A 20,184-nucleotide genomic window follows, 5' to 3' on the forward strand; every position below is an offset into this window, starting at 1 on the left:
GCGGTGATAAACTAATGGGCATTTTCTTCTATGAATCGCTGGTAGAACGGTGATCTCTAAGATATGGGAGTTATTATAAGTGGGCGAGTTTGTTACGATTCAGTCGTTGCATGTAAGCTATGGTCACCCTCAACAACACTCGTATGTTCTCACCGCAACAGTGAAGCAAACCACTCATGGCCGAGGAAAGGGAGTTTATTCATCCAAGACATTTTGACCCATGCATTCATGAATTGTTGGTAGAGAAGCATACGCATCATACAAGTTCCTTACTCACTATGCAGGTATTGTTCAGGGCCCTCGTATCTGTATGCATGCGCTTGGGCAAGAAGCTGGTCAGGGCTGACAAGGCTTCTGTTTCTTTTCTTTTTTCTTCTCTTTTTCTTAGATGACGTCGATAAACGAAAAATGAAAAGCCCACAACCCTGGATAAATCAATTGCAGGGTCGTAGTGAGCGCGTGATGGAAAACCTCAGAGACCTACTTGTACCTACTAAGGCAAGGCAGTCAGTTCAGGTTGGCTTGTTAGAGAAGCGGCTCCACTCTAGAGATTATTCGGGAGAATATTCGATCGTCCCATTGAATTCGCGATGGGCGGGTTAGGTCATTGAGCATGAGGGATCGAGGCTGTAAGTACCTTTGCTGCTAGAGTTTGGTGCAGAGATACTGACCCACAAGAGAGATCGGAGGTCGGGAATGGGTCCTGGCGCCGTTGGAAAAAGAATCTAAGGAGATGAAAGGGAAGGGGAGAGAGTCAACCTAGCGTAGCGTGCATTGGGCATGCGCTGTCAAGATTGTTGACAGGGGTTAGACAGTGGAGGCTGAATTGACGTCATTTCTCGAGGCATGCCATGTGAAGTTGAAGGCAGGTTTCTGCAGACAACGAGACAAGGACAATAAGAAAAAAGGACAAAACAAGTTGTTGCAATGAGCTGTACTCTGTATACTGGTTAGGATTGTGCTGCGGAGGATATATGATATTATTTGACGAGATGGTTGACTGAAGTGATGCCATGATGAGAGGGAGATACTATGTAGGTACAAGGTGGACTTGGCATGAAAGTTACAGTGCATGCCTAGGTAGGTATTAATGGATACCTACCAAGATCTCTGCTATAGATATCGTTCATCATGACAGCCAGATTCTACGTTGTGAACCCAATACAGGACGTCGTGCGTGGCTTATCGGAAAGACAGTGATCTCTCGAGAGGAGCCAACCCCTAACAAGTATCAGATATTGCTAATAATGCACCCGTCGTCTCATCATCGGTGAAGCGACCTGTACGTATGATGAAGCTGCTGCTTCAACCTGTTTCGCATCTATTTTCCATCTCGAGGACCCTGATTTGCATGGACTACCTAGGTTGATTGATGTCTGTCAGGGCTCTACCGTGCATCAGGCAATCAGAACCTCGACTTTCCGCATACTGAATAAGAAAGCTCCATCATTTGTTCGCATGTCAATAGGTAGTGTGTAGCGCATAACCTTGATATCCACCACTCTCAAGAGATCTCGATCATTACGTGTTGCGACTTGCCAGGGTCCTTCCACTGGACGGGAAGCGTAACCAAATAGACGGTGACCAGGGACAGGTCCTTTAGAAGGAAGGTACCAAATAATGTAGTAGAGTACCAAGGTACTCCGTACCTGTAAGAGGGCATTCACCCAAACATGGAAGTAGCAAGCCTCCATGCGCCCCGGAGCTCTTTCCCCTCCTCATCCTCATGCACACCCCACTAAGAAAAACCGGCGGTCCTCCGTTCGTACAAACCAATACCAATACTTTACGCTTTGATGGGACTGACAGGCCCTAGCATCGGGCTGTTTAATTCATATTCCATGTCATCGTATGCTCTCTATCATGGATGTCACGTATATATGTACATATGCCCTCCCATCCCTTATGTTAAATCCGTTCTCCTGCTGAAATTTCGCTTCTCCCTCGTCCGCCCCAGACTTACATCTTCTTGCAAAACCCGAACCTACTCACTACCTACCTACCCTGCCTACCTCCGTACGCTCTACACCTGGCTCGGCTATCCTTTGACGCGTTAGCATTACGATCGACACTAGACCGACCCAACAGGAAGCAATCCTAACTTGACCCGAAACCAATCTCACAATCGAGGTCGCTTTTACAAGCAAAAGACGAACAGAGGTAAAAAACCCCCTGTTGCGCAGTCAATACCCCAGTCTTCCTCAGCGCCTGGAACCTACCCTTGGCCGGAGTCAAGCAAAAGAGCCTGTTTCGCCCAGCCACTGGCGACCAACCAGACACAAGAGTATTGGCCGCAGACTACCTACCGGTTCACCGGGGTATGATGGCGTCAAGGTGCCTCAATCTATGGAGCTTGATAGTTTCGGACCCCACTGCTGTGGGTGGACGGGACGTGAGAGCGAAGAGCCCGCAGTCTCTGGACTCCCTTGGGTTCAGGCTTATGGTGCCCTGGATTGGTTGCTGTACACTGGACAAGCGATAACGAATTGGCTGCTGCCACCGCTATTGTTGGACAAGACCCAGTCTTCTGTTGTCTCGTTCGCCTAGGTTCACAGCAGTCTTGTTCTCAAAGGCCCCGCCTGGAGCTGCCCCTCACCACTCATGGGCCTGGCTTTACACGACAATTCATGAACTGTTTCCGATGCAGTAGCAGTGCTCCGGTGCCTATTTGCCGCCGAGCACTGGCTGTACGGGGTGGCGATTCAACGACTTACAGAATTGCCCATTAACTGACTGACTTTGTTGTTTCCGTATGTAACAGTCGCTAATATTGCACTGATTGATAGACACGTTGCTCTCGCCTACCTCACCTACCCCGCCTATTCCTACCTGTCAACAACGCCTTGATACGACCAAAAGGAAAAGACGGTCACAAAAAAAGTCAACAAAACAACAAACAACGACAAACCTCCATCGCTGTGTGATATAAAGTCTTTCGGTGATCCGGTCGCCAATCAACCACACCTATCAAACCACTGCCAAGTGGGATACTCCCGCGCCTCTTCCCGCCCCGCGCTCAATACGCTATACTCATCGACATCGAAACCTGCATCGCTTTTTTTTACTGCTACCCCGGTCACGGTCATCGTCTTTTTCTCGATCGTCGATTTCCCATTCACCTGACCCATTATCGGTCCATCCCATTTCCATCCCCAGCAACCCATCCAATCCAACAACTAGACTGGCTTTTCTGCACTTTACTTTATCTCGCACAGCTCGCCAGGACCATCAAACAGCCCTGACTTGACGATCTTGAACCATTACGTCTGCGCCCCGCCCGCCATCCATCATCTATACCTCATCTTTGTGTCCTGTTCCTCGTTCTGCAGCTAGGAAACTCTTCACCTTTCACTTTCACTTTCACTTTCAACCTCAAACTTCTCGCTCAACAACCACATATTCACCATGGCCGAGTTTGTACGCGCCCAGATCTTCGGAACCACGTTCGAGATTACCTCGAGGTAAATATGACATATTTTTAATGATCCACCAGCCCTCCATTCATCGCAATACTGACTCGTCTTGCGCGCAGATACTCCGATCTCCAGCCCGTTGGCATGGGAGCTTTTGGTCTCGTATGGTATGTCCACCCAGCCTTGGCAGAATCTCTGCGCTCGATAACTGACCCGTCCCTCGCAACAGCTCTGCTCGAGATCAGCTCACCAACCAAAATGTCGCCGTCAAGAAGATCATGAAGCCTTTCAGCACACCTGTGCTTGCCAAGCGCACATACCGTGAGCTCAAGCTGCTCAAGCATCTTAAGCACGAAAACGTGAGCGCCATCCCCGCCATAGCTCAACCCCGCGTAGCTCATTGTCGACGCGTCCTCTTATGCCTTGCCTCGCATTCAAGCAATTGCCTACTTCTTGATGCTAACGAGGCTTCCTTTTAGGTTATTTCTCTCAGTGACATCTTCATCTCACCCTTGGAAGATATGTGCGTTACCCAGATACGGCGGGCTCTACCCCTCCCCCGCCACGTTTCCCCGCGTCCTTGCGCTGACAGCATAACAGTTATTTCGTCACAGAACTCCTCGGTACCGATCTCCACCGATTATTGACTTCGCGCCCTCTCGAAAAGCAGTTCATTCAGTATTTCCTCTACCAGATCATGGTATGCTCTCACCACGCCTAATTAAGCGGACCTGTTGATCGATGGCCATATTTGCTAACGTTTGGTTCGTCTACAGCGTGGACTCAAGTACGTGCATTCGGCCGGTGTTGTCCACCGTGACCTCAAGCCTAGCAACATTCTCGTCAACGAAAACTGCGATTTGAAGATCTGCGACTTTGGTCTTGCCCGAATCCAGGACCCCCAGATGACTGGCTATGTTTCTACACGATACTACCGAGCTCCCGAGATTATGCTCACCTGGCAAAAATACGACGTTGAAGTTGATATCTGGAGTGCTGGCTGCATTTTCGCTGAGATGCTTGAGGGCAAGCCTCTTTTCCCTGGAAAGGATCACGTCAACCAATTCTCCATCATCACCGAGCTCCTCGGCACCCCCCCTGATGATGTTATCAACACCATCGCCAGTGAGAACGTTAGTTATACGATGCCCACGAGTCTTTACCCAGGTCTCCAACTAACCATCGATAGACTCTTCGGTTTGTCAAGTCGCTACCCAAGCGCGAGAGACAGCCCCTCCGTAACAAGTTCAAGAACGCAGACGACTCAGGTACGATTGCAGTCATTGAGATGAACCCGGACACAACGAGCTGACAACAGTATTAGCCATTGACCTTCTCGAACGCATGCTTGTCTTTGACCCCAAGAAGCGAATAACTGCCACTGAGGCTCTCGCTCACGACTACCTTTCTCCCTACCATGACCCTACAGACGAGCCTGTGGCTGAGGAAAAATTCGACTGGAGTTTCAACGACGCCGATCTGCCTGTTGATACATGGAAGATCATGATGTAAGTTGAGAGCAAGTCTCATCACTCTAAAAATACTGACATAACCTAGGTACTCGGAAATTCTCGACTATCATAATGTTGAAGCCGGTGTCACCAACATGGAAGAGCAGTTTAATGGACAATAGAAGGGAGAAGTGGTTAATAAAGGGGAGGAGATGCTACCAGTGCATAAATACTTGAGGAAGAAGCAGACCAAGTCACAGTGCCGATGATACCACGAAATTCAACGCATACGCCCATGATCTATCCCACCACACTCACACTATCCCGTGCCCACATGAAAAAGGACGATTCAGGAGAGACGAGAAGACTAAGGAAGACGAGTGTCGAGATATCCACCGCAACAACTGAGCATGCACATGCAAGAACACGAACGCACGTATGGCGTTGGGGAGATAAGGGAAAGACTTTGGAATTGAAAGACGGGGACATATGTTACAGCAAACTACCTTCACAAGGGAAATGTTTATCGTCTTGGGGCAAGAGGAGCTTTTTTATTTTTATTTTTGTTTATTATCGTTCTCCTTTGCCCTTTCCTCACCATATATGTTATTTTTATTGTTATTTTTATCGGTTTAGGCAAGGCTGTAGCGGGGCATGAAAATACACGATGCATGAGGGTTCCCAGGTTACATATGCTTTTTCTTCTTGTTTTGGCTTACTAGCTGGTATCTTTTGGACGTTTGGGTAAATTATAGAGTTGTAAATGACATGTTATGATGAATCAATGGTACAATTCCTGTATACAATACAAGTGGCATGCATTGGGAGGAAGTATGATGCACGATGTACTAGTAGGAAATAATAATGCAATTGCTAAACATCCCACATATTCAGGGGTTCCTACTTGAAATCCCCAAAAATGGAGCAAATGAAGAAGCTGGAGTTCAAATACGTCATATTCAGGTAATGTTGTCGTATACAAAACCGCTCTGTATATCCATTATTCGTTCTAGTATCCACATCACATGCATGCATACGCACATATTTGTGAGTATGTTTTCTTGTGTGGAATTCTTCATCCCCTTGCCGAACGTTTCAAGAGCAGCTTTCTGCCTGGAGTAAAGCCTCAAGCCCGTCCATTTCACCGCTATGGTATATCATGTCGTAGAATTGACCTCGTCTGTTGTACAAGTCGCGAGGCGAACCGTACCTGTAAGCGATGTTAGTTGTGTATCACAATGAGTAGATATGAACTCGTGAACAGCTTACTCGAGAACCCGTCCGGCACTCATGACTACGACAGTATCGTAGTCAATGATCGTGCGTAGACGATGTGCGATTGTTACCAGAGTGCGGTCCCCCCCTGCAGCTTCAAGTTCCTGCCGTAGAACGGTCTGAATGCCTCGGTCAGTCTCATAGTCCATGCTTGCAGTGGCTTCATCGAGCAACATCAGCTTATTCTGACGAATAAGCGCACGACAGAGCGAGAGAACCTGTCTTTGGCCATGCGAAAAATTCTCTCCGCGAGGGTCAACACTTGTCGCTAGGTTCACTATATTGTGCTCGTCATCAGATGAGGATACATCGTTGTCGCTATCATCAGAAGCTTGGGGAGAGAATGAGGCAATGCCTTTGCAGTTTTCGAGAGCTCTATCGAGGACCTCCTTGGGAACTTGACCGGCAGGGTCCAAGTTTGACTCGACAGTGCCGTTGAACAGCACTGCCTCCTGGGGAATGATAGTAAGACTCTCACGGAGACGGTGTCGAGGAACTTTTGTAATGTCAACACCATCATAAAGGATCTCGCCTGAAACCACATGGGTAAAGCGCAAAAGGGAGAGAACCAGCTGGAGAGCAAGGTTGTTAGTGGTACAATTTGCTCCTCGAGTATCCGATACTCACTGTGCTCTTGCCAGACCCTGTTCGTCCTACCACGGCCACGCGCTCGCCAGCTTTGAACTTGAGGTTCACGTCGGTGAGGACGTCGGGCCCATCGGGGTCATATCGAATCGTCACGTTTCGAAACTCGATCTCGCCAGTCGTGGGCCAAGATTTGGGAACCACATGTGACATGTCGTCGGTGTACTCGCCCTCCTCTGGGTAGGTTTTGTCATCTTTCTCTTCTGGTTCTAATTTGACGTACTCTTTGACTCGGTGAAACTTGATACTGGGTTAGAAGGCATTCGGTAGAGAGTAGCGATTGTACTCACACTCTGCATCTCTACTTCAAGATCGTTCATGGCTCGTACCAACAGCAAAATCGTTTGGCTAAGCCCATTGGCATTAGTGAGTGAGAAACCGACCAGTCCTGCGGCCACAACACCCGTCTGTGAAACTGCAATTATGCCGGCCGAAAGACTGACAAGCGCTGTCACAAGGTCGACACGTACAGCCACCCATCGATTGGCATTGAAGCTGGCTTCCGAAGAAGCTGACCAGGTTCGCAGTTTGCAAGCTAGCTCTTCTCGGAATGTTGATGCCATACCATTTCTGGCACGAATGACAGGGAGACCCGCGAGAGTATCGGCAAACTGAGAGAAGACGGGCGACTGGGCTGAAGAGGTTAGTCGTTTGATTACGACAGCAGTTCTGGTGTAAGCTTCGCCAATAAGAACACCAAACAAGCACGTGAAAAGTGCTGGTATCATGAAAATCGGCATGATACTACTAACCGCTCCAATGCGGAATAGCATAAGGAGAATAGTATCGAGCATGATGCGTAGCATAGTACTGATCGTTCCATCGAGAGAGGCCATGTCACTAGAGAAGCGATTCGTGATGCGCCCAATGGGGATATGTTTGAACCACGACAGTGAAACGCGCATAATGGCACGGATGAAGTCGTTGTGTAGTCGTCTTGCAGCGTTCCAAGCCCCCCACTCAAACATTATGATGGCCAAGCAGTAGCTACCGATTTCAAGCAACGTAAGCACAGCAAAGATCCCCATATAATATGGGATATCAACATGAGCTTGATGGTTGTAAGCCTCGACCCAAACAGAAAGCCACAAAGCAGAGAGGAAGGTGAAAATATTTGTAGCAAGAAGTAGCCCGAGACAAGCAATGACGAACACAGGGTGACCGAAGTAATTCATGTATTGTAAAACTGGCGTCGGATTTAGTAAAACTCCAAAGAATGATGAGGGCGTGCTTACAAGTCATGCGGCCAACCTTTCCAGAAGCCTTCATTTCCTGGCTAACAATATCTCTGTGGTACTTTTCCTCGAGAATCTTGTTTGTGTCGTTCAAGTCATCGCCATGGGGTTGAATCTCTTGCACTGTATCATCATGTGCTTCATCCTCATCTGCGTCGCCTCCAAGAACTCGGGCAATGGCAATTGGTGTGCGCACAACACCAATTTGGGGCAAAACCGACTCTATCTGACCCTTATCTAACACAACAGAGAGATCGGCTTGCTCGGCGATCCAGGGGAGGTTGGTCACGAGCACAGTCGTTCTACCCTTCAATAGATCACTGCAGAAGCAGTGTTTCCAAACACCAGCAGCTGTCTTTGCGTCGAGTGCAGCAAAAATATCGTCGAGTAATAGTAGCGGGGATTTGGAATACAAAGCTCTAGCGAGGGCAACTCTAGCTCTTTGACCACCGGATAGAGAGGTTCCGTTTTCGCCTACAATGGTCGTATCCCTGGCTGGCAACTCCTTAAAATCTTCCCAAAGACAGCATGCTTCGATGATCCTGTCATAACGCAACTTTTCCATTGGACTGCCGAAGAGAATATTAGCTTGGATACTGTCGTTCTGTAACCAGGCCGACTGGGAGGCGTATGCCACGTCGTCTGGCCTGGTCACAGATCCACTTTCCATATACGTTTCACCAAGGATAGATAACAAGAGAGTGGTTTTCCCACTGCCGCTTGAGCCTCCAATCACATTTAGACCTCCTTGGGCAAAGTGCAACGTGATATCGTTTAATATGAAAGTGGCAGCCTTTGTCTTGCGGAACGAGGCACCTTCAATGCTGAGCGGTCCTACAGGATACTGTGGGATGGGTACAGTACTCGAAAAGTACCTATCAAGTCGGGCTACTGACACCAGAGCGCTCGCGAAGTTCCTGCCAAAGGCACTAGCTTGCATTATGTTTCGACGAACGTTCTTGACAAGAAAGATAGTTGTGAAAGCAGTCGCGGCATCAAGTCGACACTTTGAGAGGCCAACATGTAGGCCAAACATCACAAGTAAGGATAAATAAGGAACGATCTGCATAACTTGATTCAGAGAAGCTTGAATCAGCGAAGTCCTCCAGAGTTCCTTTTGTTCGGCCGAGCGTGCGCCGATGATCTTTTCTGTGATGGGATCCTCCCATGCAAAATACTTGATCGCGCGGAGAGAGGCAAGATATTCTGTGACAAGTGACATGCGGGAATCCTGAGCTTTTCTGACTCGACGCTGAGAATAAAACATCAAACGTCCAAGCCAGATGGAGAGAGGAGTGGCCAAGAACAAAATAGCATTCCCAACCAGAGATGCCCAGCCCATCATCCTATACATGCCGACAATGGATATCAAGGTTCCAACAGGAGTGCCGACAGTAGCTTGAATGATGTCTCTTGACTTGTATATGGCATCTATATCAGAAGCCATGAGATTAGCCAAACGTCCAGCTGATGTACTTTTGGTGCCCGTTTGCCCATTTGTGTCTCTAGGTTTCGTGCCAGTTGACTGTAGCTCAAAAGGATCCTCTTCCATCTCCATTGAAGCCAAGGCAGTATAATACAGCTCCTGAGTGAAAGCAGACTTGATACGGACCACAAGTCTTGTGGATGTGAAGATATACTGTTGGAAAGCGATAGAACGTGATAGTGGACCGATGAACATGAGGAACAACCAAAGCCATGGCTTATAAATGGCGCCATCTGGGTTAGCAAGATACTCAAGGAGCTTAAACATGGCATAAGCAGCAATGTTTTCGACCGTGTACGACGTGGCAACCCAGAATGACATGAGAATTAACTCGCGCCTCTGGAACCGAAGGACTGTGAAGAGGGTCTTTTTAGAGATTGAGCGGGCTTCCTGGACGCGGCGCAGGAGGTACATTGGTTCGTCGTACCATGCTATCCTTGGGAGATCAGCCATGCCGAGTTTCCTCTTGGCTCCCTTCCAAATGACTGGTGTCAGCCAGTCATATGTGCAATAGTAAGTGAACCAGCTGCAGGTTTCCTCGGGAGCCGGTTCATTCTGGTCATAACCAGGAATGTTGAGCTCAGTCTGAAAAGGGGTCCATTCTCTTGGCGTGATGGCTGCGATTGCAGAAGCCGCTGCAATGGCGAAAATGCCCCCTAGAGTGCTTGTGTCGTGAAGGCACACGGTGCCTACCTGGATACACGGTAGCGTATGACCAGAGATAAGAATGACCATAGTAGCTGGGAGCACAAAGTTGATTTGATGCAGTGCCACATGGCGCCATTGAAGATGGTTGAAGAGGCGTAGAAGTCCGAGGATGAAAGCGTACGCAACGGAGAATATGTTAATCCAATGTAGTTTATCTTTAGTATAAGCAAGTGTAACGAATACTAAGGCAATAACCCTTGCAACTTGTGAAATAATTTCATACGGCCAATGGATTTTGGCAGCTTTAGAGCGAGGATTGGATGCTTGTCGACGAATTCGATCTAAGCTATAGATGAGTTGCAAAAGCGATAGGGAGAGCACCACGGCTTGAGGGATTCCAGACTGGGCAAAGCGTGACACCCGATGGATCCATGGTACCTGGTATAATGACATGGCATTTTGATAAATGCTGTGGATGTAAGTATGATGATTCCCCGGCCGTATTGGGCTGCACATACCCGGTGAAATAAGACGACTGCGGTAATGACAAAGATTGATTTTCATCGTAGGGAGAGAATTCATGCCCGCCGAAGCGGTGTATTATGAGATCCATGATGGCGACATAGACATGAACGAATCTAAGATGACAGATGTGAGGTAGAACAAAAGACGAATATGGTCTGGTCTAGTAGATGTATCTAAGGTAGTGAGTGTCTGCTGTCGTCCAATCCGGACTTTATGCCAATATCACAAACGCAACAGGAGGGATGAAGGAAGGATGAATAAGAGGGCAGTGAAAGAATCAAGAAGTAACTACCTTAGTAACTACCTGAGTCTGGAAAGGTGTTGAGCAAGTGCAGCCCGGTCTAGCTGGACCTGTACCTGCCTTACCTACCTTATCATCTTGAAGTCATGATCATTGAATGGCTGGGGACGAGTGGGCAAGTGGGCAAGTGGATCAACCTCGCCCGAATATCGGGGCGGAATTGCCAACCTACAGCAGCCGACGGCCCTAGACTAGTGCTGAACGTTAAGTGCTTTAGTGGGTTCACTTCCACTGTTTCCAGTGGGTAACGGACCTGGACGCCGACCTACCCGTGGAGGTTCCAACGTCGTCTCTCTGCCCCCAGCTGAAGCAGGGGCCGAACCGACATCAAAAACCTAGACATGGAAGCATGGTAGACATATTGACGCCTAAACTATTCGTACCTCAGTCTTTGGTATTCTTTGACCGCCTCATTCTGTTGCTGACCGGTCTGCCGGTTTCGGCCAACTACCTACAGACGTTACCTCCTCTGTTGTCTCTTTGTTATGCACACTTTTCCATTACAGTCAAAGAGTGATTGTGGCTGCATCCATCATAACGGCCGTGTTATCTCCTGGGAGCCTGTTCTATAAACAAGAGGCTCAGCTCAAGGCATCGGATTGTAGGTACCTACCTAGTCTGGACTAATAAGTTACAATATGGTTTAAGTCTCTAGGGAAAGCGACATTGGCACTGGCTCAGGCAGATCGCGTGATTGGACGGTTTATCACGTCAATTCAAGTTACAGCATGTCCAATTGTTTTCGGATTGCCTGCAGTCCGCCCACCACGTGTTAACTTTCAAGCATGATTGGCTGTGTCTTATAGAGCATCAGTACAATCACAGTTGCTATCCTGCATATGGATGTATCCGTTCTTTCGGGTGGCACAGAGAATAGGACTGGAAATGTGCGAAGCAGCTGTTCAGAACCTTAGAATGCTCGATTTAATTAGAGTTTATTCATAGTATCGAGCAGACGGAGAGCCACAGTCTGCTCACTGTAAAGACCCGAAGCTGCAGGGATGAAAAGGATTGCCAAATGCCTACCAACAGCAGCACCAATGCAGCTGTACCTCTGCTATCTTGGTAAAGGGGTACATAATCCAACTTGGACGCAGAATATATGTAGAATCTCTGTGTCTTTACAGATCAAAGCGATTAATCACGGAATTTGATCAAAAAGCTCAAGTATATAGTGCTTTACAGAACCCAGGTTTCCATAGCCAATCAATAAGGATTCGAATGCGAACCAGGTGTGCTGGCGCAATGGTAGCGCGTAGTCCTCCTAAGACTAAGGCTCAGGGTTCGAGTCCCTGGTATACCGGAGTAAATCCTTTTACTTTTTTGATGGTCAAGGAGATAATCTACCACGCTGTCTTTGGTTTTTGCTACGCATTGTAAAGGGCCGGCACTTTCGAAGAGACTGCAGGCAACCGTCATATTCACTCTCTGGTAGAGTGCTCGTGCATTGCTACGAACTGTGTCGTTTTGATGTTGTCTAGATTACAGGCAGGCATTCAACAGTTTCGCCAGCTACTCCTTACATTCTTGGACATACACCATAGTGTGTTGATGTATAAACACACCCATCAGTCTTTTTTATTATTACCAGGATCATAACCTAAGCACACAGCCGTTGCATAGTCTCCATCATGGCTGATCGAGACCAGGGCACTTGTGTCCTCCCCTTCTCCTTCGCCACTGCGAATCCGCGCGATGGGCGGTCCGCTGCCCAGTCTTGGACCCTCCACGGGCCGTTTTTCAATCACCACATCGTGAAACGTCAGACGTCGATGCGGATGTGCTTTCATGGCAGCCTCCTTCGCCGCAAATCTAAAACAGGACGCTGAGTCAGCGGACGTCCGGACATGTCATGATGTAGTTGAAACCAGATACCTCCCGGCGATGAACGCAGCACAGCTCCACATCTCGGGATTGTTTGCTGCAATCTGTTTGTGTGGCTGGCTGGTCTCATTTGCTTTGTGCAGAGCATCCTGTAGCCCTGGCTTTTGCGCCTTGACGCTGTCGAGGACGTTTATACGCGCATGATTCACAGCTAGTTCTTCAGGAGATAAAACCCTGTTCACAAAGCGCGCAGCTCGAGGGCCCGTTAGAATCGTATAGATGCGCGATATTTGGCAAATATCGTTTCCAATGTTTATTGGCAAAGGAAATGCCCGTAGAGGTTTCATTAGTTCTGCTCGATGGATGTTATATGATGGACGTACCGTCAGTAACTGACGATCTTGGTTTACTCTGATTGAGCCGCTAGTGCCGGCATCTTATCAATTGATCTCCACCTTCTACGTCATCGAGCATTCACCTCAAACATCATTCCCCTTGCTTTGACCTCGTCATGTCTTTTGAATCGAAGATCTTCAATTGCAGCTAAGCTCATACCTAGCACTAGGTAGTAATCTGGACAACAATTACCTGCAACGAACATAGGTAGCAGGACTAAGTGACATTTCGATAAAACCACAACGCCAGATTCACCCATTACTCCGCATTCAACGTCGATGTTGAATGATGCAACAACAGGCCGGCTAAGAACAATGAACAAAAGACACATGATGGCGAATAAACTGCTTGGGTTCCATACGCAGTTGTAAAATAGTTGGCCACGGGCCTGTTGATGGGAAGCATTGCTACCCCCGGGCAACGACGTATATCAGTCACCTGTTTTGACGTTTACTCAGCAAGCAGAGGAGCACGCTCCTGGTCAGCAGGTGCGCTGCGCCAATTGACCTCCCTGCCTGTCGCGACAGGAACAGCAACGACAACAGTGGCGATGAATAGAAGAGCCATGATGATAAAGGCAAAGATCCACTGGAAGGCAATCACCTGGTGAAGGAACTGGGAAACTCCAATAGCGGCAGCAAAAACGCTAAGCGAGAAGCCCATGGTGTAATCCTGCGTGTTGTTTGTCAGTGTGCTGTGCCACTCGGGCGGGGTAAGAGAGCATACCTTGTAAACCATGATGAAGAAGAGTCCATAGGCGAGGATGGACCAGATGAAGATGTTTCCAAAAATACGAGGCACAAGGTGGTGAGGGTGGGGAATCATCAGAGCACCGTTCCAGTAGATGGCAACAAAAGTCCAGGCCAAAGGTCCAGAAACAACAGGTGTGTGAATAAACCGGGGGTACGTGTTGTGACGGAAGTAGAGCGAGGAAAGATTGATGAAGTTGAGAATGAGGATAACCTCAGCCCAGTGGAAGTGAGAGCGGACAAAGAGCATGATAAAGGCGAAGTGGAAGAGGTTGTTGAAGATGAAATGACTTCCGACGCTGGCGGCAGCGTGAACGATGTCCGAGTTACTCGAGAAGAGATGGCCGATGTACCCAGCCTGGAGGATGAAGAGGACAATCCTGGAAAAACTATTAGCATAGGAACACACGTACGGCATTGGGAAGATACATACCAGTAGATGGAGGTGATGATGGGGTTCAGAGTGAAAGCGGTGCGGTACATGTGGTTTTGCTCCCAGATCTTTCGGTTTCGAGTGTGGCCATCGTCAGGACGGTGGAGAGTATAGTAAACGGTGACGACCAGGGACAAGATCCAGGTAATAAGGGTCAGAATCTTGTAGGTGAGGATCGAGTTGTTCGAGTGGGAGTCCCTTTTCCCAAAGGGATTGTCTGTTGACGGAGTTAGTTGATATTCACGAGAGGGCAAAGGGTCGGCGTACACTGCTGCCAGTTCGCCATGGTGAAGTGTGGATGACTCGAGGTCAACTCTTAGTTGCTGTGAAGAAGTTATATGGCAATGAAGAGGAGGAAGAGTGAGAGTATTAGGAGATGCTGGGAATGAAAGAGTGGCAGAAGGAGAAGTATTTAAAAGCACGGCTGGACGCATCTACAGTGACATAACGAGCTAGGGAGTTAGGACCTACCTACGCCTGCCTACCTGAAGTAAGGTGTGGTTCACTCCATTGCTTTGCCTTAGCTCTGCGGGGAAGCGCTCAAGAAAAGAGGGGCAGGAACAAAACAGCCTAACAGCCACACCATATATGATGGTATGGGTGTCACACCACACGCCATGATCCAGAGCAAGTTCAGAGTATTAATCTAGGACAAAGTGCATGTCTGAGGTAGGTAGGTAGGTTAGTAATTTGATTTAAGTTTGTCTCTTATGCCATATTGTGCTGTGACTCGCTGATGATTGATTACCTACCCAACCTTTACCAATCGCCTTATACCTACTGCAACACCATAAAGCAATGTGGTAGTAGACAGGAGGTACCTGTCTGTTTGCAGCAAGACCTACGCCACAGGGCCACTAATAAAGGAGGGCGGAAGCGCATGATTACCTGTCGTCACCTTGGGTGATCCGTATTGGAATGGGACTCTTACCTGGCCTTGCCCAACCTGAGCGAGCGATGCATCTTTTGATGCTCTGCCTTGCTTGACCAGATGACCTCGTTAGAAGAGCGCTAACCTACTGATCAACTAGAAATTTGCCGGGGATTAAAAAGAGATCGGGCTGTCATTGGTTTCGAGATGTTCAAGCCGGCGGCCATCACGATTCTGGAACAGATTGGTGTGGTGCAATGGGGGATGACAGTGGTGCCAAACGAGATACATGCTGTAACTGTCTACGTAATTCCCTAACCAAAGTAGTACATATGTGAGACAATGCATCGAGTCTATTGAATTGACATTTACTCCTGCTTTACATAACTAGAAATGCCGAGTAGGTACAGGACCTGGTAATCAACTGCCCAGACAATTGATGAATTTTATCTACTAAATTCTGCTATTAATACCCAGTAGGATTATGAATCAATGCCAGGTCAGGTTACAGCGCATACTCCCCTAAAAGATCATCGAAAGTGGATCGCTCAGGAGTGTTTTATCCCCGGAGGTAAGTTCTGTTTCTGTCCATCCCATCCCATCCTTCCTGTTCTGCATTGGCCTGCGTTTGGCCTGTTCCATGGTTGCAAGTGCAAGCAAGACAGGCGTCTCATGGGGTTGTGATTGGCTATAGTGCGGTACCACCATCATCGGTTCGTAGCGGGACATTTTGTTTTGAACCGAATCTACTGCTTGGCTTGGTTGAACCGTACCTGCCTACGTAGCTACAGAGGTACCTATCTAGGTACCTGAGGTAAGGGAAAGTCGGGCTCCAAGTGTCAGAGCGCAAAAAATAAATAGCCCAAGAAGTCTGGTTTGAACGGCTTAAACTGACCTACTAATTTCGTCCCTTTCGCTTTTTTAGCTCCCAATCTTTCTGGTAGCCCAAGACCTACGTACTTGGCTAACTTACCTCAAGGCAGGCGCAATTTACCTTTGGAACAGACATGAATCTTAATTTTATGTACCGAGGCAGGTAAAAAAAAAAAATATAGAATGCAGGAACCGGGCTTTGTATTCTTATGCTGCACCTCCTCATCGAGATTCTCATCAAGTGGCTTGCTTGCTTCCTTGTGTCAAATCGGAAACTAACTCCATACTTGAGCTTGCAACTGCTGCGTTTGATGCACTGAAAAACAACCACTGAAATGTCCAGAATTTCATACACCAGGTTCCCCTGTTTGATAGCGTCGTCAATATGCATGCAATGCAGTGCATTTCAGTGCCATATGCCTCCTTGCCAAGCACAGTATCTGCTCAAACCTGCGCTATCTTTGTTTCAAGGCCGAACGATCTTTGTGATTCAAATCGGCATTTCTCAGATTCGAAGCAAGACCTTTTGCGTGTATACTTGGGAATGATGAAATGAGCTGCTCGTGCTTTCTCGGCATCGTACTCTCAGATGCCCTTCAACAGCCTATCAATCAATGCATTGGCTCATGTGCGCTCGCATCCCGTGTCAACTGCTTGTTCCCATTCGACAATTACCAGCAATAACCCATCGGCTCCTACAAATTTGTGCTTGTACAACCCGAAGTCGCATCATGGTCGGTATCTCCCTGATTGGCAGAAGAGCCTATCGCCTGCGTCTTTCCACTCCTCGAGGCTTGCCTCACGCCTTGCACGTCTCTTTTCGGCCGAATCTGGGCGATGAGTAGAAGATCGCCAGTCCTTTGTCGAGTCTCTTAGACCGGCTCCAGGAGTCAAGTTGTCGCTCCTGTAGCTGCTCCCTAGTTGCACGACAACCGAATAATTTGTTGGATCGTTGGCGAGCTCCTTGTGGGCTTGTTCGCCGCTCGCATGAATACTATGCATAGCCCAGGACGACTTGTGGCTGTCCCGGGTGCTCATGTCGCGTTCAACAACTTCATTCTTTTCTCTGTTTTCGTAAAAATCGGCAAGTTGGCCATCTTCAACCGGCTCGTATACGTTGGGTATCCGTGGGTACTCGCTAGGTTCAACCCACGAATTACAGATATCGTCCATCTTCATGGTTCTGCGATGGTACAGTGCTGATTGTGATTGCATGGTGTGATGGCTCTGATGGAAGACTGGTAAATGCTCAAGAACAACAGGCTGGTGGCTATGAGGCTCTTAAACGATGACAATTGGAGTTTTGGAAATCGACATGTCGAGGGAAATGAACTCGGCCTTTACTGTGAATGCATACTCGCCCAAAAGCTCACGCGCATCCCGCAATACCCTGACCAGTCTGGGGACCTGTCACGCCAAAAAGGAAAACGGACCAACTACAATGCAGCTCCAAGAACGAACTACCGAATTGTGTCATGATGCCGGTCTATCCCAGGACGGGCCTCAAAAAGCGGTGTTTGTTGGGTGCCCAGTCAAGACCAAGTTGGGTGTCGTTGGGCTACAAGCTAGAGCGAAACATGCCATACTACACTCACGTCGTATTATTGCAGTAAACACTCACTGATACCACACTTGCTAACTTGGCAAGTATTGGAATTTCAATCTTTCTTCGAAAAAGAGACTGAGACCTAGGCTAACCGAGGCTGTGCTACAAGATCCATCCTTATGCTTGTCATTTTAGCTGCTGGTTCGCCAGTCTACCGCATACATGCATGCATGTGTATGCACAGCCATCATCCTTACGACCAACCAATGAAACAACTCTGTTCTTGGGTGTTTTCCAAATTACAAAATATGGACAATTCACACCCAGCCTAAGCCTCAAGGCTCAAGGCAGCGGCATCGTACAGCCTGTACTGTATAAATGAGGCGTTTCCCAGGGCAATGTAGAATTACATGCAATCATTTTCAGCCGAGAGCTGCAAAGTGCAAAATGCCACGCTTAAAAGAAGCACGCTTTCGCCGCTTACAGTCGTTTCCTGATTATACTCAACACTCTGCATCTTATCTCATCATCTCAAATCTCTCATAGAAGAAACAGACGCCATGGAGGTCAGAGAAAGGTCATATTCGAGAGGGGCTGATGACAAGCTCAAGCCTACGACACGCATCAACGATGAAACGTGGGAAAAGTTCAAGCCTCTCCTCTGTGGCTTATACAAGAAGTATACCTTAAACATAGTCATGGACACCATGGAGAAGAAGTACGGCATCGTTCAGAGGTATTTCCCCCGGATATCATACTGCGTTCTTTCTGGCCATTGACTAACCAACAATTGTGCTCGATCAGCAAGCGCCAATATGGCTATCGTTTCGAGAAATGGGGTGTAAAGAAGTACAATGCTAGCGACAAGAAAACGACACTCATATCCACTGGTGCATTCAATGAGTCGATCGACTTTGGTGATATCGACTTCGATCAAGAATCCAACGCTTTCGACCAACACACGATGTTGGACCTTCGCGATGGAGACACTCTAATGGCCACAGCTGGGTCAGACGATATGGACTTTGATGAACCATCAGATTGTCCAGAGCCTCTCATCAAATATCCCTGGTCAACTGGATCAGCCGAAGAAGCGAACAAGCTTGCCGCCGACTTCTGCGCTGCCATGCTCGACGACTCGAACGCTTCCAATCTATATTCATACCTCCATCAGTCTGTGGCAAACAGCGACCAATCTTACTCAGAAACCAGAGAGTTTCTTGCTGTCTCTTGTGCTCGAGTTGCTGGTAAACCAGACAATGCCAATAACGCTAAGGAACTTCTTGCGCGCGAGTGGCCACATGCCTTGACGACTGGAAATTCCGACTCTCCATTTCTTCTGTCAATGCTAAAAGCATATGTAGGAAGCCATAAAGACGACACGGACAGGTCAACTTTCGTTCATCAAGTCACGCAAAATGTCGAACAGCTACTCACCGCCGACCGATCACTTCCAGATATGACGCATAAGTATTCATCTATCGATCTCGTGACGTTTTTCTTCCTCAACTATGCTTTCGATATCTACGATGATTGCTTTGACCAGGCAAATCCCCCAGACTTCATGACAGAGCACCTACTGCACGAGTTCATCAAGAAGCAGCCTTTTATAAAAACACTCCGCCTCAATCGTCCCTCGCCTCTGCGCCGTTGTGTTGAGTGGTGCGAGGAGCAACTACGCCTAAACCACCCGGTGGCTTTACAGGATTCTCCAGTCAAGCCCAGCGCAAACATGAGTTCTTGGTGGCACAATATTCGAGTTTTTTGCACTCTTTGGGGGGTCATGGTACAACTGGTGCGGGCAAATTGTGCCCCTGACTGGTATGATCAGTGCGAATCAGCCTTCGGTATAACTCCTTCGGAGCTCCTCGTAACTCTGTCTTGGATGATTTGTGAAACCACTGCTGCGGACGGTGTTGTTAAGGAGGCCAAGCTGCTTGAAAGCGTGGCTGATGGTGCAAGCAAACTCCTTGACTTTGACGAGCCCAAGCTCTGGATAACATTTCTCTACAAGTTTGCTTGGATGAACGAGTTAGTGAACCCGGGCGAAGATGAGAAATCCTTTGAGACTCTTGTCCAAAACCAACTTCGCCAACATGTCTCTGAGGTGCTCAGAATCCAGCTGCCATACCCACCGGGCAGTCAACCCGACAGTGTCGCCGAAATGGACTTCTATAGCCTCCCGCATCAAGAATTTGCTGACTTTGGCGTTGACTCTCGAATGAATAACTTTTATAACTAGTGCTGTCTAGATAGCAACAGCTTTTAGCTTTCATTTCATCATTCCTCTATGTCTTTTATTTTTAGTCATTTGCACACGGTCACATACCATGTATATACATAGAGTTTTAGAACTTAGTTGTGGTCAACTTCAATAAATGGACAAAACAAACTTAACAGGCAAGCTCGATCTATGTAATGCATGGGTATAAGCAACAATGATCCTCCGTAGAACTGACAGGCTCTCTTATCAACACGCCTTGCTCGATGCCTCATCTAATAAAACAAGTAAA

General features: G+C 47.9%; 5 protein-coding genes and 1 non-coding gene across 6 annotated transcripts; 3 read left to right on the top strand and 3 right to left on the bottom strand.

Moving 5' to 3' along the window:
- Window positions 1–3,405: 3,405 nt before the first annotated feature.
- FGSG_09612 (mitogen-activated protein kinase sty1) lies at window positions 3,406–5,779 on the top strand (the record flags this gene model as incomplete). Its single annotated transcript, XM_011329794.1, has 9 exons — window positions 3,406–3,461; window positions 3,533–3,580; window positions 3,643–3,772; window positions 3,893–3,936; window positions 4,014–4,113; window positions 4,190–4,546; window positions 4,603–4,681; window positions 4,738–4,921; window positions 4,971–5,779. The coding sequence occupies 9 exons, from the start codon at window positions 3,406–3,408 to the stop codon at window positions 5,044–5,046; spliced, it is 1,074 nt and encodes a 357-aa protein (XP_011328096.1). The 3' UTR covers window positions 5,047–5,779.
- On the bottom strand, window positions 5,753–8,596 carry FGSG_09611 (uncharacterized protein). Its single transcript, XM_011329795.1, has 5 exons — window positions 8,020–8,596; window positions 7,075–7,970; window positions 6,767–7,024; window positions 6,134–6,711; window positions 5,753–6,074 (listed from the first exon to the last, which is right to left on the bottom strand). The coding sequence occupies exons 1-5, from the start codon at window positions 8,582–8,584 to the stop codon at window positions 5,960–5,962; spliced, it is 2,412 nt and encodes an 803-aa protein (XP_011328097.1). The 5' UTR covers window positions 8,585–8,596; the 3' UTR covers window positions 5,753–5,959.
- Window positions 8,597–12,210: 3,614 nt separating this feature from the next.
- Window positions 12,211–12,282, top strand: FGSG_20739. Its single transcript has one exon. It is a non-coding gene; the product is annotated as a tRNA-Arg (tRNA).
- Window positions 12,283–13,323: 1,041 nt separating this feature from the next.
- On the bottom strand, window positions 13,324–14,667 carry FGSG_09610 (uncharacterized protein; the record flags this gene model as incomplete). The annotated part of the gene is made up of 4 exons (XM_011329796.1): window positions 13,324–13,871; window positions 13,926–14,328; window positions 14,382–14,598; window positions 14,649–14,667. The coding sequence occupies 4 exons, from the start codon at window positions 14,665–14,667 to the stop codon at window positions 13,650–13,652; spliced, it is 861 nt and encodes a 286-aa protein (XP_011328098.1). The 3' UTR covers window positions 13,324–13,649.
- Window positions 14,668–16,854: 2,187 nt separating this feature from the next.
- Window positions 16,855–17,298, bottom strand: FGSG_09609 (uncharacterized protein; the record flags this gene model as incomplete). The annotated part of the gene is made up of 1 exon (XM_011329797.1): window positions 16,855–17,298. One exon carries the CDS (start codon window positions 17,296–17,298, stop codon window positions 16,855–16,857), a length of 444 nt encoding a protein of 147 aa, XP_011328099.1.
- Window positions 17,299–18,231: 933 nt separating this feature from the next.
- Window positions 18,232–19,913, top strand: FGSG_09608 (uncharacterized protein; the record flags this gene model as incomplete). The annotated part of the gene is made up of 2 exons (XM_011329798.1): window positions 18,232–18,407; window positions 18,476–19,913. 2 exons carry the CDS (start codon window positions 18,232–18,234, stop codon window positions 19,911–19,913), a joined length of 1,614 nt encoding a protein of 537 aa, XP_011328100.1.
- Between the last annotated feature and the right edge of the window lie 271 nt (window positions 19,914–20,184).

The sequence above is a fragment of the Fusarium graminearum genome, chromosome 4 (genome assembly GCF_000240135.3).
Source record: "Fusarium graminearum PH-1 chromosome 4, whole genome shotgun sequence".
NCBI classification, from domain to species: Eukaryota; Fungi; Ascomycota; class Sordariomycetes; order Hypocreales; family Nectriaceae; genus Fusarium; species Fusarium graminearum.

Bases quoted from the DNA above. Each gene is read 5' to 3' on its own strand.
- FGSG_09611 (XM_011329795.1), bottom strand. From the start codon at position 8,584: ATGGAAAAGTTGCGTTATGACAGGATCATCGAAGCATGCTGTCTTTGG. The intron at 6,712-6,766 runs GTGAGTATCGGA...CTTGCTCTCCAG, and splicing joins CAGGGTCTGGCAAGAGCACA to CTGGTTCTCTCCCTTTTGCG. The intron at 6,075-6,133 runs GTAAGCTGTTCA...CATCGCTTACAG, and splicing joins AGTGCCGGACGGGTTCTCGA to GTACGGTTCGCCTCGCGACT.